This window comes from Oenanthe melanoleuca, chromosome 3 (assembly GCF_029582105.1).
Source record: "Oenanthe melanoleuca isolate GR-GAL-2019-014 chromosome 3, OMel1.0, whole genome shotgun sequence".
NCBI lineage: Eukaryota > Metazoa > Chordata > Aves > Passeriformes > Muscicapidae > Oenanthe > Oenanthe melanoleuca.
Window position 1 is genome coordinate 87,210,793 of NC_079336.1, and position 12,465 is coordinate 87,223,257.

The 12,465-nt window shown below is 47.6% G+C and overlaps 1 protein-coding gene across 3 annotated transcripts in view; it reads left to right on the top strand.

Annotated features, from left to right (window-relative positions):
- The first annotated feature begins 5,607 nt into the window (after positions 1 to 5,607).
- HHAT (hedgehog acyltransferase) overlaps positions 5,608 to 12,465 on the top strand; it is a 144,568-nt gene continuing 137,710 nt past the window's right edge. Inside the window, exons 1-6 of one of the 3 annotated variants that reach the window (XM_056488014.1) lie at positions 5,608 to 5,774; positions 5,979 to 6,104; positions 7,039 to 7,106; positions 8,262 to 8,375; positions 8,957 to 9,151; positions 11,000 to 11,212. In XM_056488014.1, the coding sequence (XP_056343989.1) occupies positions 6,011 to 6,104; positions 7,039 to 7,106; positions 8,262 to 8,375; positions 8,957 to 9,151; positions 11,000 to 11,212 (684 nt within the window). In that variant the 5' untranslated portion in view covers positions 5,608 to 5,774; positions 5,979 to 6,010. Of the gene's footprint in view, positions 5,775 to 5,978; positions 6,105 to 7,038; positions 7,107 to 8,227; positions 8,376 to 8,956; positions 9,152 to 10,999; positions 11,213 to 12,465 lie in introns of those variants that run through there. The other 2 variants (XM_056488016.1, XM_056488015.1) reach the window with 2 other exon arrangements.

Below are 12,465 nucleotides of genomic sequence, written 5' to 3' on the forward strand. Positions count from 1 at the left end.
AACCTGCAAGCTCTCAGTGGGTGCTGATTGTGTCCCATCATTCGGATATTGCATACAGGGGGCATTACTGCATTATTTCTGGAGGGTGAATGAAAACAAGAGTCTTGAGTTAATGCTGTGAGATCTCAGCTTGGGAGAGAAAACTCTAGGGCCTGTAATCCCCATGGGGACATTATATTAAAAAAATAAAACCAGTGAGAAGCCCTATGCTTTAGCCTGCTTGAGAAATCCACTGCTGGGTTAATATATACTCATTTTGATTTCTTAACCTGATGTGAAACCAGCGACAATTGCCTTAAAAAACCTGATCTTTGCTTTATTTTTCCAGCTACAAAATGCCTCATTTTCCCACTTCATTGCCTTTTACAACCCTCACCTTGCCTTTTCCCCATGGCCATGATGAGGCCCTAGAAATAACGAGGCTCTCCTCAGCCCTGGTGAAGCCTCTTCTCGAGTGCTGTGTCCAGTTCTTGGTGCCTCAGTGCAAAGGACCCATGGAGCTACTGGAGTGGGTCTAGATGAGGGCAACAAAGAGGATTAAGGGACAGAGCATTGACTGAGAGGGGACCTTGTCTGAAGTGGGGATGTCAAGAAGATGGAGCAGGCTCTGCTCAGTGGTGCCAGGACAAGGGCAATGTGCAGAAACTGATGCACAGGAAGTTCCACTTGAATATGAGGAAGAATTTCATTACTGTTCAGGTGACAAAACACTGGAACAGATTTCCCAGAGGGGTTGTGGAGTCTCCTTCACTGTTGGAACCCTGGAAACTGGGAGTTTTGAACCTTCTGTGCTGTCAGGCACTGACCCTGAATGAACCCTGCTTTTGACCTGAGGCCTTGGAGAAGGCTTCCAAAACTGAATCACTGGTGTGTAGTTTGAATAGACGTGTGCAATGTCACATGGTGAAGGATTTGGAATTTGGGGTTTTAGAATATCTAATAAGGCAAGATGGAGGTTTTGGGGCAGAGGTTTTATTTCTTCTTCATCTTCTTCCTCTTGGCTATAGGTGGTACCTTTTAATTGGATGGAAAATGCTGCACTGCGGGTCATGGGTGTTTGGTCATTGGGTCAATAGTAAAAATAATTTAGGTGTTAGTTTTTAATGTGACAATTAACCCTTAAAAGTCCTTGTAACTAGCAAGATACATCACCATTTCACCATTTTTACCTTGTTAGCTAGAAGTGCTGTAGCACTCTAACTTAGATAAGAATTAATAAACATCCAAGTCCAAACACGAAATTCCATCTCTCGTGCACTCAATCCCGACTCTGACTGAAGAAAAAAAAGAACATAAAAAGTGATACCTGACTGGAGATATTCAAGAACTGTCTGCATGCAGTCCTGTGCTCTGGGTGACCCTGCTTGAGCAGGGATGCCTTCCAACCTCACCCATTCTGTGATTACATAATAAAAGCTCACCTTGCATAGAGAGACAATAGTAAGAGCCTCTTTAAAAGGCCTCCTGTTACCTCTGTCCTCTTTATTCTGGATTTTTTTGCTTAAGTTCCTGATAACCATATCTTAGCTTACCACATAAGAAATTGAGACTTTTACCAAATGGCATTTGAACTTTACAGTCAAAAGACAACACTTTCAACTCAGGTGCCATGCCAGTTTCAGAAGTGATAGAAGTTTAAAAAGGGGACATGAACATCTATTAGGGACAGACTTTTTGCTAGTGATGCCTGACCCAGTCTGCAAGATGTCTGACCCTCTGTTCATGGAGGCAGGGGGAAAGGACACTCTGCAGCCATTCTGGAAATGAGTAAGCACAGTGCAAACCTTCAAACAGAAGTGATGCTCCTAATTTGTACCAAGAAAACATATCTACCATCACATATCATCATTCTGCCCAAGGCTGATTTTTAATTTTGGCCTCAGAGAAACCTGCCTCATGTACACAGAGTAACACTGCTTTCTTCACAATGGGCATATACTTTAAGAGGCTGCCAAGCCTGTGTAGCTGCTGGGACACAAAGCAAGAGACCTAATATCCATTATGTCCTTTCTGATCAAATGACAAGTAGGACTTGCTGCTGCCATTTTTCTAGAGTGTTTGTTCCCAGATTCCACTGCTGCCTCTCAGTGACTATGGGAGAAGTAGAACTTGCTTTTCATTTGTGCCATCTAAAATGGTGAGGGCTGTGACAATGCATAGATGACAATGCATTTGTGCTAGTGATGTTCAGCAGCTTAGCTTACAGCTACTCTTGCAAACTCATTCACTGAGACTCATCATGTTGTATTATATAAAATAGCTTGAATAATGGTGGGTACAAAATAACCATCTAATGTAGAATTCCAGACAGTGAGATCTTCCAGCTGGGGATGTTGTCAAGTTTGTCAGTGTTCCTCCTCACTGGGCTTGGCAGTGACCCTTGTGGAAGGGTAACTGACCACCTGGTCCATGAATGTCACCACATAACTAGTGATAAAGGTGTCCTTTACAGAGCAACCTGATGTAATATCTGTACCTTGCTGTACCTATTCCCTTTTTGCAGCTGGCATACTGCTGGTGTTATGCAGCCATCTAGAGGGCTTGGTGTCTGTGCTGGCGTCAGAAACCACAAAACTGCAGGAAAACAAACTCTGCTGACCCTTGGTGGCTGTAACTCAGCTGCAGTGCTTTGGAAATGTTTTTACAAGTTCAGGACTGATGTTTTGGTGCTGTTCTGCAGTCTGCTGTCAAATTTTTTTTGCATGAGGGAAGGTACTAACTAACCTGATGAGGGCAAAAAATTGGGGGAGCACTGTCAGCAGAGAATAGCATCTGGGCATCATACAGGAGAATGTCCCTGACACTGAGATTTTACAGCAGTTCCACAGAGCAAATGCAATTCATACATCTAGGGGCTATAACAACTGACACCATAAACTGAAGGTGAGTCATTCTCTGGCAAAGAGAGACAGAAAGAAAAAATGGAGGAAAAAGCAAAGATCATTGCAGACCATCACAGGCTCTGAATTATGGCTGTTATAGGTTCTGAATTATTTGAGATGTTAGGAGGTGCATGTCTGGTTCAGATAGGGAAGACAGCTCCTTGTACTGATGAGATTGATAAGTGACTAGAGCAGAGTGGCTGAAAAATGGCCCAGTGGGAAAGGACCCAGAGGTGCTTCTTGACAGCCAGCTGAACATGAGGCAGCCAGGTGGTCAAGAAGGCCAATGGAATTCTGGCTTGTACCAGCAACACCTGGCCAGTAGTACCATGGTGAGGCCACACCTTGAATGCTGTGCCCAGTTCTTAGCCCCTCATTAGAAGTAAGATGTTGAGGCACTGGAGCATGTTCAGAGAAGGGCAATGACGCTTGTGAAAAGCCTGGAGAATGAGTCCTGTGAAGAGCAGCAGAGGGAGCTGGGGATATCTAGCCTGCAAAGATGATGCTCAAGGGTGACTGTATCACCCTCTTCAACTGCCTGAAAGGACGGTGTAGCCAGGTAGAGTCAGTCTCTTCTCCCAGGCAACCCTTGACAGGACGACAGGACAACAGGACATAGCCTCAAGCTCCACCAGGGGAGGTTCAGGTTGCACATTGGGAAGAATTTCTTCTTGAAAAGGATAGTTAAGCCTTAGAACTGTCTGCCCAGGGGGGTGGTGGAGCCACTCTTCCTGGAAGTGTTGCAGAAATGACTGCATGTGGTGCTCAGTGCTATGGTTTCGTTGACATGGTGGTATTCAGACAAAGGTTGGACTCAGTGATCTTAGAGGTTTTTTTCCAACATTAATGATTCTGTGATTCTTTGATTTTTATGCCTTCACCTGGAGTATCAGATAGAAGCCTGGCTTTAAAAGATTTGGAAACAGGAATTTGAGTATGCAGCCAGGTGATTAGGGGAGCAGAAATATTATAAGTGGAACTTAAAGATCTAGCAAAAAAAGGTCCAATAGGATATGAAATATTTCCCCCCATTAAAATATGACATCACTGATCTCAGCAACAGAGAGGGTTAAAAGTCACACAGTGTGAGATCAGATGAGCACAGATTGCTCAAACCTTTGGGATTGGAAAGATGAGTATGCTTTTAACTCCAGGAACAGTGAGGTTCATTAGTCATGTCTGCAGTGCCAGGAGGAGGAAGCCCTTGCTAAAATGCAGGTTGATCCACGAGGGAGTTGTCAACACCAGCACTTCCAGCCTCATACTCCTGCTTTGGTGGTGCTGTTCAGACCTTCTAACTTATCAGATTGTGTCCTAATAATGGTAAAAACAGTGTTCCAGCATAAGTGTGCCTTGTACTCCGGTGAGAGTGGGCAAGAAGGCTGTGAAAGGCTGCTATGGACACCCTGTAGTGGTGTGTGCACCCTGTAGGTGTATACACACCCTGTGGCTGTGTATGCACATCCTATAATGGTATTTACACACTGTAGTTGTACGCACACCCTGTCGGTGTATTTACACCCTGTAGCTATGAATGCACGCCCTGTAGGTGTGTATTTTACACTCTGTAGGTGTGTATGCACACTCTGTAGTTGTATGCAAACCCTGCAGATATATTTACACCCTGTAGCTGTATTTGCAGGCCCTATAGCTGTGTATGCACACCCTGTAGATATACTTACACCTTGTAGCTGTGTATTTACACCCTGTAGGTGCATTTGCAACCTGTAGTTGTAGCTGTGTATTTACACCCTGTAGCCATGTATGTACATCCTGTAGTTGTATATTTACACCCTGTAGCTGTATTTGTGGGCTCTGTAGGTGTATTTACACTCTGTAGGTGTGCATTTACACCCTGTAGCTGTGTATGCACACCCTGTAGGTATATTTATATCCTATAGGTATATTACACACTGTAGCTGTGTGTTTACACACTATAGGTATATTGACACCCTATAGGTATATTTCACCCCGTGGCTGTGTATTTACACCCTATAGGTACATTTATATCCTATAGGTATATTACACTCCGTGGCTGTGTATTTACACACTATAGGTATATTGACACCCTGTAGGTATATTACACCCTGTAGCCGTGTATTTACACCCTGTAGACAGATATACATATTCACACCCTGTATGTATATATTCACGCCCCGTAGCAGCATTTCCGCGCCCCGTGGCTGTGCACACCGCGCACCGAGCGGGCTGCAGCGCCTCCGCGCGTTCGCTCCGGGGCGCGCAGGGCCCGCGGCCCCGCCCGGCCCTCAGGGCCCACCGCCCCGCCCGGCCCTCAGGGCCCGCGGCCCCGCCCGGCCCTCAGTGCCCACCGCCCCGCCCTCAGTGCCCACCGCCCCGCCCTCAGTGCCCACCGCCCCGCCCTCAGGGCCCGCCGCCCCGCCCCGCCCCGCCCTCAGGGCCCGCCGCCCCGCCCGGCCCTCAGGGCCCGCCGCCCCGCCCCGCTCGCAGCTCCGCCCGGCCCTCAGTGCCCACCGCCCCGCCCCGCCCTCAGGGCCCGCCGCCCCGCCCGGCCCTCAGTGCCCACCGCCCCGCCCCGCCCTCAGGGCCCGCGGCCCCGCCCCGCCCTCAGGGCCCGCCGCCCCGCCCCGCCCTCAGGGCCCGCCGCCCCGCCCCACTCGCAGCTCCGCCCCGCCCTCAGGGCCCGCCGCTCCGCCCCGCCCGCGGCCCCGCCCCGCCCCGCCCCCGCCGTGCCCCTGCGGGCCGGGCTCCGCCCGTGAGTGGCCGGGCCGGGCGCGGGGTGCCCGTGTGGCGGAGCGGCGGCAGCGGCCGGCGCGGGGCCGCGCACTCGCCGGCTGCTGTGGAGCCTCCGGCCGGCCCATCCGAACCCGCGGCTGCCGCTCCTTCCTCCCCCGGCGGCGCAGCCCTCCTCAGGTAAGGGGGCAGCGGCGCGTCCCTCCCCTCGCTTCTGCCGGGCTCCGGGCCTGGTTGTGTCCCCAGGGTCCCGCCAGCCCCGGGCCGTGCCGAGCCCTTGGAGCCGGGGCCTCTGCACGCTCGGTGTCCGTGCCCCTGTCCCGCCGCTCGGTGCCCGCCCGCCCCTCGCCAGGAAAGCTCTCCTCCTCTCCTTCCTTCCCGCAGGGAGGCGGCCGGCGGGAGCAGCGCCCGTGCCGATGCTGCTGCCGGCCTGGGAGCTGCGCCTCTACGGGCTGCTGACCGTGGGCTCGCACCTGTACGCGTTCTACGAAGCGCACCGAGTGTCTCGCAGTAAGTGTGCGGCGTGGGCGCAGCTCGGGCGCGGCTGCCCGGCCCTGGCTGGCGAGGCTGTTCGCTGTGAGTTCTCCTCGCTGCTTGGGTTCTGCTTTGCTCCTGTGCGAGGAGCCGCTGTGTTCCTCCCAGCTGCCAGCCTGCCCTGTGCGAGGCAGCAGCAGGCAGATGCCACTGGGCAGAGAGCTTTGTCCCAGCACTTTCTGCCTTTGAATGCTAGGAAGGCTCGTGGTAATGCTGTCCTCGGACCTGGTTGCTGGGGAGAAGATGAGGGCGACCTCTAAAGCTCAGCTACTCCGATAGGGAAAATACAGCAAAGTTAGGTTTGAATTGTCTTGTTTTTCCTGGCAGCGTTTTGCAGGTGGGTGGTTCACAAGCAGCTGTGCCTTCTGATGGTACTTGCCAGGATCTGAACCTGGAGATGCCCCAGGGCAAGCTAGTGTTCCCTGCTTGGAGCTCTGGGGCTCCAGTGCTGAGTCCAGGACTCAGAGCAGTGGTTGAGTTGTGTTGAGCTTTGTGCTCAGTTTGTTTCCAAACACCCACCTCTGCCTTGTGTAGCCTCTTGAAAGCTGCTGTGGTGGCTTGGTTTGACACTGTGGACCTATTTATTGCAGAGAAAGGGTGGGATTTTAAACAAATTAAGTACAATTTGTAGATGAAAAGAAGCTGTGTTATAGCACGTTGGTATTTAAATGGAAATAATGGTTGTATGATGAAAGTATAAAAAGCTAGAGAAGCTTTGCAGGGAATATGTGTTGTTTCTTATTAGGCTTTAATCTGCAAGGTTCTACATTAATGACTCTACCTGGATATGGGTATCCTCACTGCTGGAGACCACATGGGAATGTGTAGCTCTAGAGCAGCAGAGAACCCATCCCTGACTCTTCCTGCTCTGGCTGCTGTGTCCTTATCAAAGGTTTGCTCTTCTCTGCAGAGTATGAAGCTGCAATGGACAGAAGGTTTGGGCTGGACCCTGGGACTCTCTTTCAGGGGCTAAAAAAGGTAGGTGGGGTGACAGCATCTTGTTTTGTGGCAATAATCGTGCCTTCCTGCCCTTTGCACATCCAAGTTTCTGATTTAGCTTTAGAAGTTTATAGTAAGGTACAGGTTTGTATATTTGTAGTTAATTTCAGTCTGATGTTTCTGATGAGGAAGAGAGACTGGCTGGGTGTGTCTGGATCTAAGAGTCATAACCAAAGTTTTGTTCCTTTTCTGATCCATGGCTTAAGTGTTTATCCTTTACTGCATCCTTATTTTACTGTTTGGCCTTAAAACTCTGATCAACCTTGACACTTCCTGCAGCCTTTCCCCCCTTTTTCTTGTTACTGGGTGATTTGGATAATGCTTTATGTCAATAAACATGCTTTTCTCTTGGTTGGCCAGTAGTATAGCATAGAGGAGTACAGATTTTGAGGTGTAAGGTCTTAAAGAAACATAGTTGGTATTTAAAAAAATACAAATAGTAAGAAAACTGGCAGTCCTCTACCCCAAACCAAAAAACACATCCCCACCCCCCTCTTGCTTGCATTTCTTCAAAAAGTTGTGAGGTCAAAAGCAAATAATGCAACTTGAAGATTGCTTGCACAAAAGTAGGAGTGCATGTCTGTGGAAGTATTTTGGTGTTTAGGCCTGCCATCACTGCTGGTAGTGGACCTTTGAAATGTGCTTTTTAGAAAGCTTTAAGGCAGCTGAGATGAACTTTTAGTGAGGCTCTGAATTGGACACTGGGCTACTAGCTGATCCCTCTTACCTAATTTAGATAAAAGTCTCATGCCACAGGTAACTAGCTGACCTAACTCCATTTGATTGCAGCTAGGCTTTGCTGAAATGGGGAGCTAAACTTTTGTTCCAGCAAAGCTCTTTTCCACTGAAGTTCTTGGTTTTCCAAGGCAGAGCAGGGTTGCTCTTTGAATCCCTCAGGTGAACTGAAGTTGCTCAGCTTCAGCACCAGTGTGAGGCTTAGGAGGCACAACACCAGCTCTGTGTTCCTGAACTTTGCCCCATTTGAAGTGAAAATGGTGCTGCCAGTGATGCAGCTGAATTGCTGTTCCTGAGATGTGGGAGTTCTCTTGGTACCACACAGCTGGTGTATTATGGGGTATTCCTTTGTCCCTTATGGCCAGATACACATAGTGACCAGTTCCCTCCATGCCACAGGACCCCATGGACTTTGAGTGGAGCTACTGGATTGAATGGGGAAGGGAGCGTATACTGTGGCTTCTGGCTGGTCACCTGCTGGTATCACAGATGTCTAGGCTCTTGGTGGAAAAGGTATGTAGGAATTTTCTTCACAGTAGGGAGTTTCTCATGGATTTGTTTACTGTGCAATTGGGAAGCTTTGCCGTGAGGCCACTGAGAGCAGTAAATCTCATTCTGTGGTGTGAATTGTGTGTGAGGATTGGTTGCCTTCATGTTTGGAGACTTCAGCCTCCGATCTCTAAAAGCCTCTGCCTTGTAAGCCATTAAACAGCATTGTTTGACTTGTACACATAAAAAGGGTGCAGTTGTTCCTTAGTGAGGAAAGTATGTAAAGTGATGGCTGCTTGGGTTTTGGCATGACTGTGGGAAATGATCTGTGTCTGGTGTTACATCTGCTAGTTTGGGGAAGGAAAGGAAGAACTTATACTCTCCCTCAAATTAGGGAGGTTCTGATTTTCCCATGATGCTACTACCAAAACACCTTCCATTTTTAGGGATACGGTTGAGTTTCTGTGTTTTTTCATGTGTATTCCTCACCTTGTTGTCTGTATTTGTCTCTACTGCAGAACCTGTGTAGGCAGCGCAGGTATTGAGTGCCTTTTTTCTTTAGAAATAATTAAGCTAAAGATTATTAACTTTTCTTTTTCTGACAGTATAAACCATGGTGCTTGATGGTTTATGGAATGGCTGCCTGCTGGTTGTTACTGGGAATCAAGGGCTTTGCTGTCATTTTATTACATGCAGCTATTTCCTTTGCTGTGGCTCAGTTTCAGCTGTCACTCCTGACATGGTTGTGCTCCCTTGTTCTTCTGTCCACTTTACGCATACCAGCGGTGGAAGAAACCAAGGTAATGTGAGAAGGACTAAATAAGCATCAAATTAATTATGGTGGTGATTGTAATGGCATCTTCCTCTATGGTAGCACACTGTCCCTTCATTTGATATAAGCAGGGGTTGGTTTGAGAAATCTTAAGCAGTAGCACTGCAGTGCCTCATGCTGGAGCTTCTCCAGTTAGAAAAGTCACATTCCTTTATCATGGTGGCCAGTGCACTGGGATAAAAGTATGTCCCTTGATGTGTCAATGGTATTCAGTATGGCTGGAGTATGATAATACCTCACCAGTGCTCTGTTAAACACGTTTCATTGGAAGTCTAATCATGCCACTTTAAGGTGCTGGGTTTTGGGTTTCTATCCAGGAGTTGCTCAGTTAAGCCTGACTGTATTTATCAGTGACTGTGACTTCTGCAGGGAGGGAGACTTTCTCCAACACTTTGATTTGTACCAAATTTGTATCAATTAGCTGTAAGCAAGCTCAGTTTTGCTCTTCGTCTAGTGGCTTTTTCTGTGTAGTACAGATATGGAAAGACTGACCAATTGTGAGGAAATTGTGTCCTGTTGTATTTTATTGGACCAGTGGGAAAAACTGGACATTTTGTTATAAAGGTTGTTGCCCTGATGTTCAGGGGGAGGGGGAATGAGGGTGTAGAATCTCTTCATGTGGTGTGGTCAGTTTTGTGATTTGCTCTGGTGAGCAGAGGGCCCTTTGCAATACAAATTGTCAGTCAGGCAAGCTACATTTGATGATGATTTCAAGTTTTTCATTGTCATAGGTTTTTGTTGTTGGCAACAAGTGTGATACTGTCCAAGTTTAGGACAAACCTGGGGGGAAACCTCCAAAGGAGCCCCCCAGAGAATAAGCCCCCCTCACAATTCCTCCCCCCCACTGGGCTCGGAAAGAATTGTACTCGGGGGGAAAAGTGGAAAAAACCTATTTATTAACAAACAAAGAAAAACACTTCCCAGCAACAGGAAAGTACAATTCCAGATGACAAAAACGTTTTCACCAGTGTGAGAGATGGTCGCTGCTGGGAAGGGCGAGAAGCTTCTTGGGCAGGCTCCGGAGGCAGTCTCTGATGTCCAGGTCCCGTCCGGAGCCGGTACAGATCTTCGAGCTGAAAGGAGAGAAGGGAGAGGGGAAGGCAGCAGCCGGGGCAGAGCCGGGCAGCAGCAGCGCGGCAGCAGCAGCAGGGCAGCGGCTGGGGTAGCTAGCAAGCGGGCAGCAAGTAGCAGCGGCAGCCTAGCAAGCCAAGCAGCACAGCCCCGGGGCACCACCCTCCCGGGGGGGGAAAGGGCACCGGCGGCAGCTCCACGCAGACAGAGAGGTGTGGGGGCGGGAGAGGAGCAGACACAACACCAACCCAGGACAGATACTAAGTACCAAGGAGTCAATAAATGCTCAGTAACATTTTTTCCAGCCTTAAGTTTTATCGGGAGTGACTGATTCTCTTTTCATCTGGCTTCATCCCTAGTAGTCCCTTGGCTATCAACTGTGTTTCCAACTGGTTTGAATATTGTAGTACTGGACTAAATCTGAGGTAGATAATGTTTCATTTCTGTTAGAAGAGCTCTCCTGCTGTCCTAGTGCTTCACAGCCTAACGTGTTTCTGAAATCAAGCTGTTGTCTCTTTATACTGGCTGCAGTAGCTCTGGAGGACCTTTCTCCATCAAAAGCCAGTGCTTATTGTTCATGTGTTTAGTGCTGTTCACTTTAGATTCTCATTCCTGCTGCTATTGCCTTTAGTTTCTTCCTGCTGCTGCTGACCCCAAAAGCTGAGATCTGAGTAGACATTGCTGTCTTGCCATAGAGAAAACACAGCACTGCATTATCATGATCTGGCTTTGTTTTGTTTTGCAGAGAAAGTGGTATGACACTGAAAATGAGTATTATCTGCTGCTCTTCACTGTGTCTGTCCGCTGCCTGTTCTGCACCAGCTTCAGCCTGGAGTACTGCTGGCATGCACCTAGCCAGAAGTCATCCCACTCATTCCCCTGGATGCTGGCATATGTGTTTTACTATCCTACATTCCACAATGGACCCCTCGTGAATTTTGATGAATTCAGTAAGCAGGTAACAGTGGTGTTCTTTGGGTGTCTAAAGCTGTCTTCCACATAATTATAAAATCAACAAATAATACTATAGGAATGTGATAATTTTGTGTGTATCATGAGGAATTTTGTAATATCCTGGATATTGACTTTTAAGGCAAACCTGTCTCCCCAAGTTCTTCTGCTTCACAGGATGCTCTTGTCTGACATCAGGTTCATCCCTTCAGCCAGGGAGCCAGGGAGCTTTGTTACGTTTGGAGAGTGTTCACAATGTTAGCATGCAGCTGCTGCACTGTTTTTTTGTTTTCTTCCTCATCAGGTGAAATAAAGCTAATGTTTTCAGCATAAGCTTGCTGTTAACTCTGAAGCAGATTTCAGAGTCACAGAAAGCTGGTAGATTGTATTGGGAATTCCTGAAAACTCCAGTTTTCTCCTCACATTGATGTGAAAACAGCTGATGACTTACTAGGAGCACTTTGCTTCAAGTGAACATCTTGTTTAAAATCTAAGAACTACCAGCTGTACTGAATGCTTTTCTTAGTCCCTTGCAGGCTTCTTTTCAAGCCTGCTTTTTACATGATGGGAAAAGTCCATGTTTTCATTCTTTATCACTTACCATATTTTCTTACATACTTGAGTAAGAAGTGGTATCACAACCTGTTATGTCTGTAGTTGAAATTATTGTATTAAAGTGGATTAGTGAACATTTCAAAACATAAAACTTCTTTTTCAGTTTATGCATAGAAGCTTAGGGATTGTATGCTTCTGTTTATATTTGGGAATTTTCAAGCCAAAGCAGATACTGGGCTTTATGAAAGTGGAACTAAATTGTGGTGGATCCTTGAATGAAAAGTCCTATGGTCATTTTTTTCACTTACTTTGGAAGATGCAAGGTTGAATGTTATTATCTTGGGCTGGATATTGTGGGAAAAGTCTGCATAGTCTTGCATAGAAACTGAGGTAATATTTTTCACTAATTATTGTTTTGTAGAAATTCTGGAGCTGGAAACAGTGAACTGCTGTATGGCCCAAAGAGTGTAATGTCAGTTCTGGCAATTGGCTTCACTGCCAGGCAAAAATGAGACACTGACACTTTGTCACTGTTGAATTTCTGGGTTGAAACAAGGAATAAAAGTTCTAGATGTGAGTTTGAAGGCCTGTTATGTGATAAAATGGTAGTCTCCAAGTTTTTACCCAGCTGAAACAAAGGAACCCTCCAAATGAATGTGCATGTTAACTGCACTGTTCTTGGAACTGAGGGCCTGTGCAGATGAG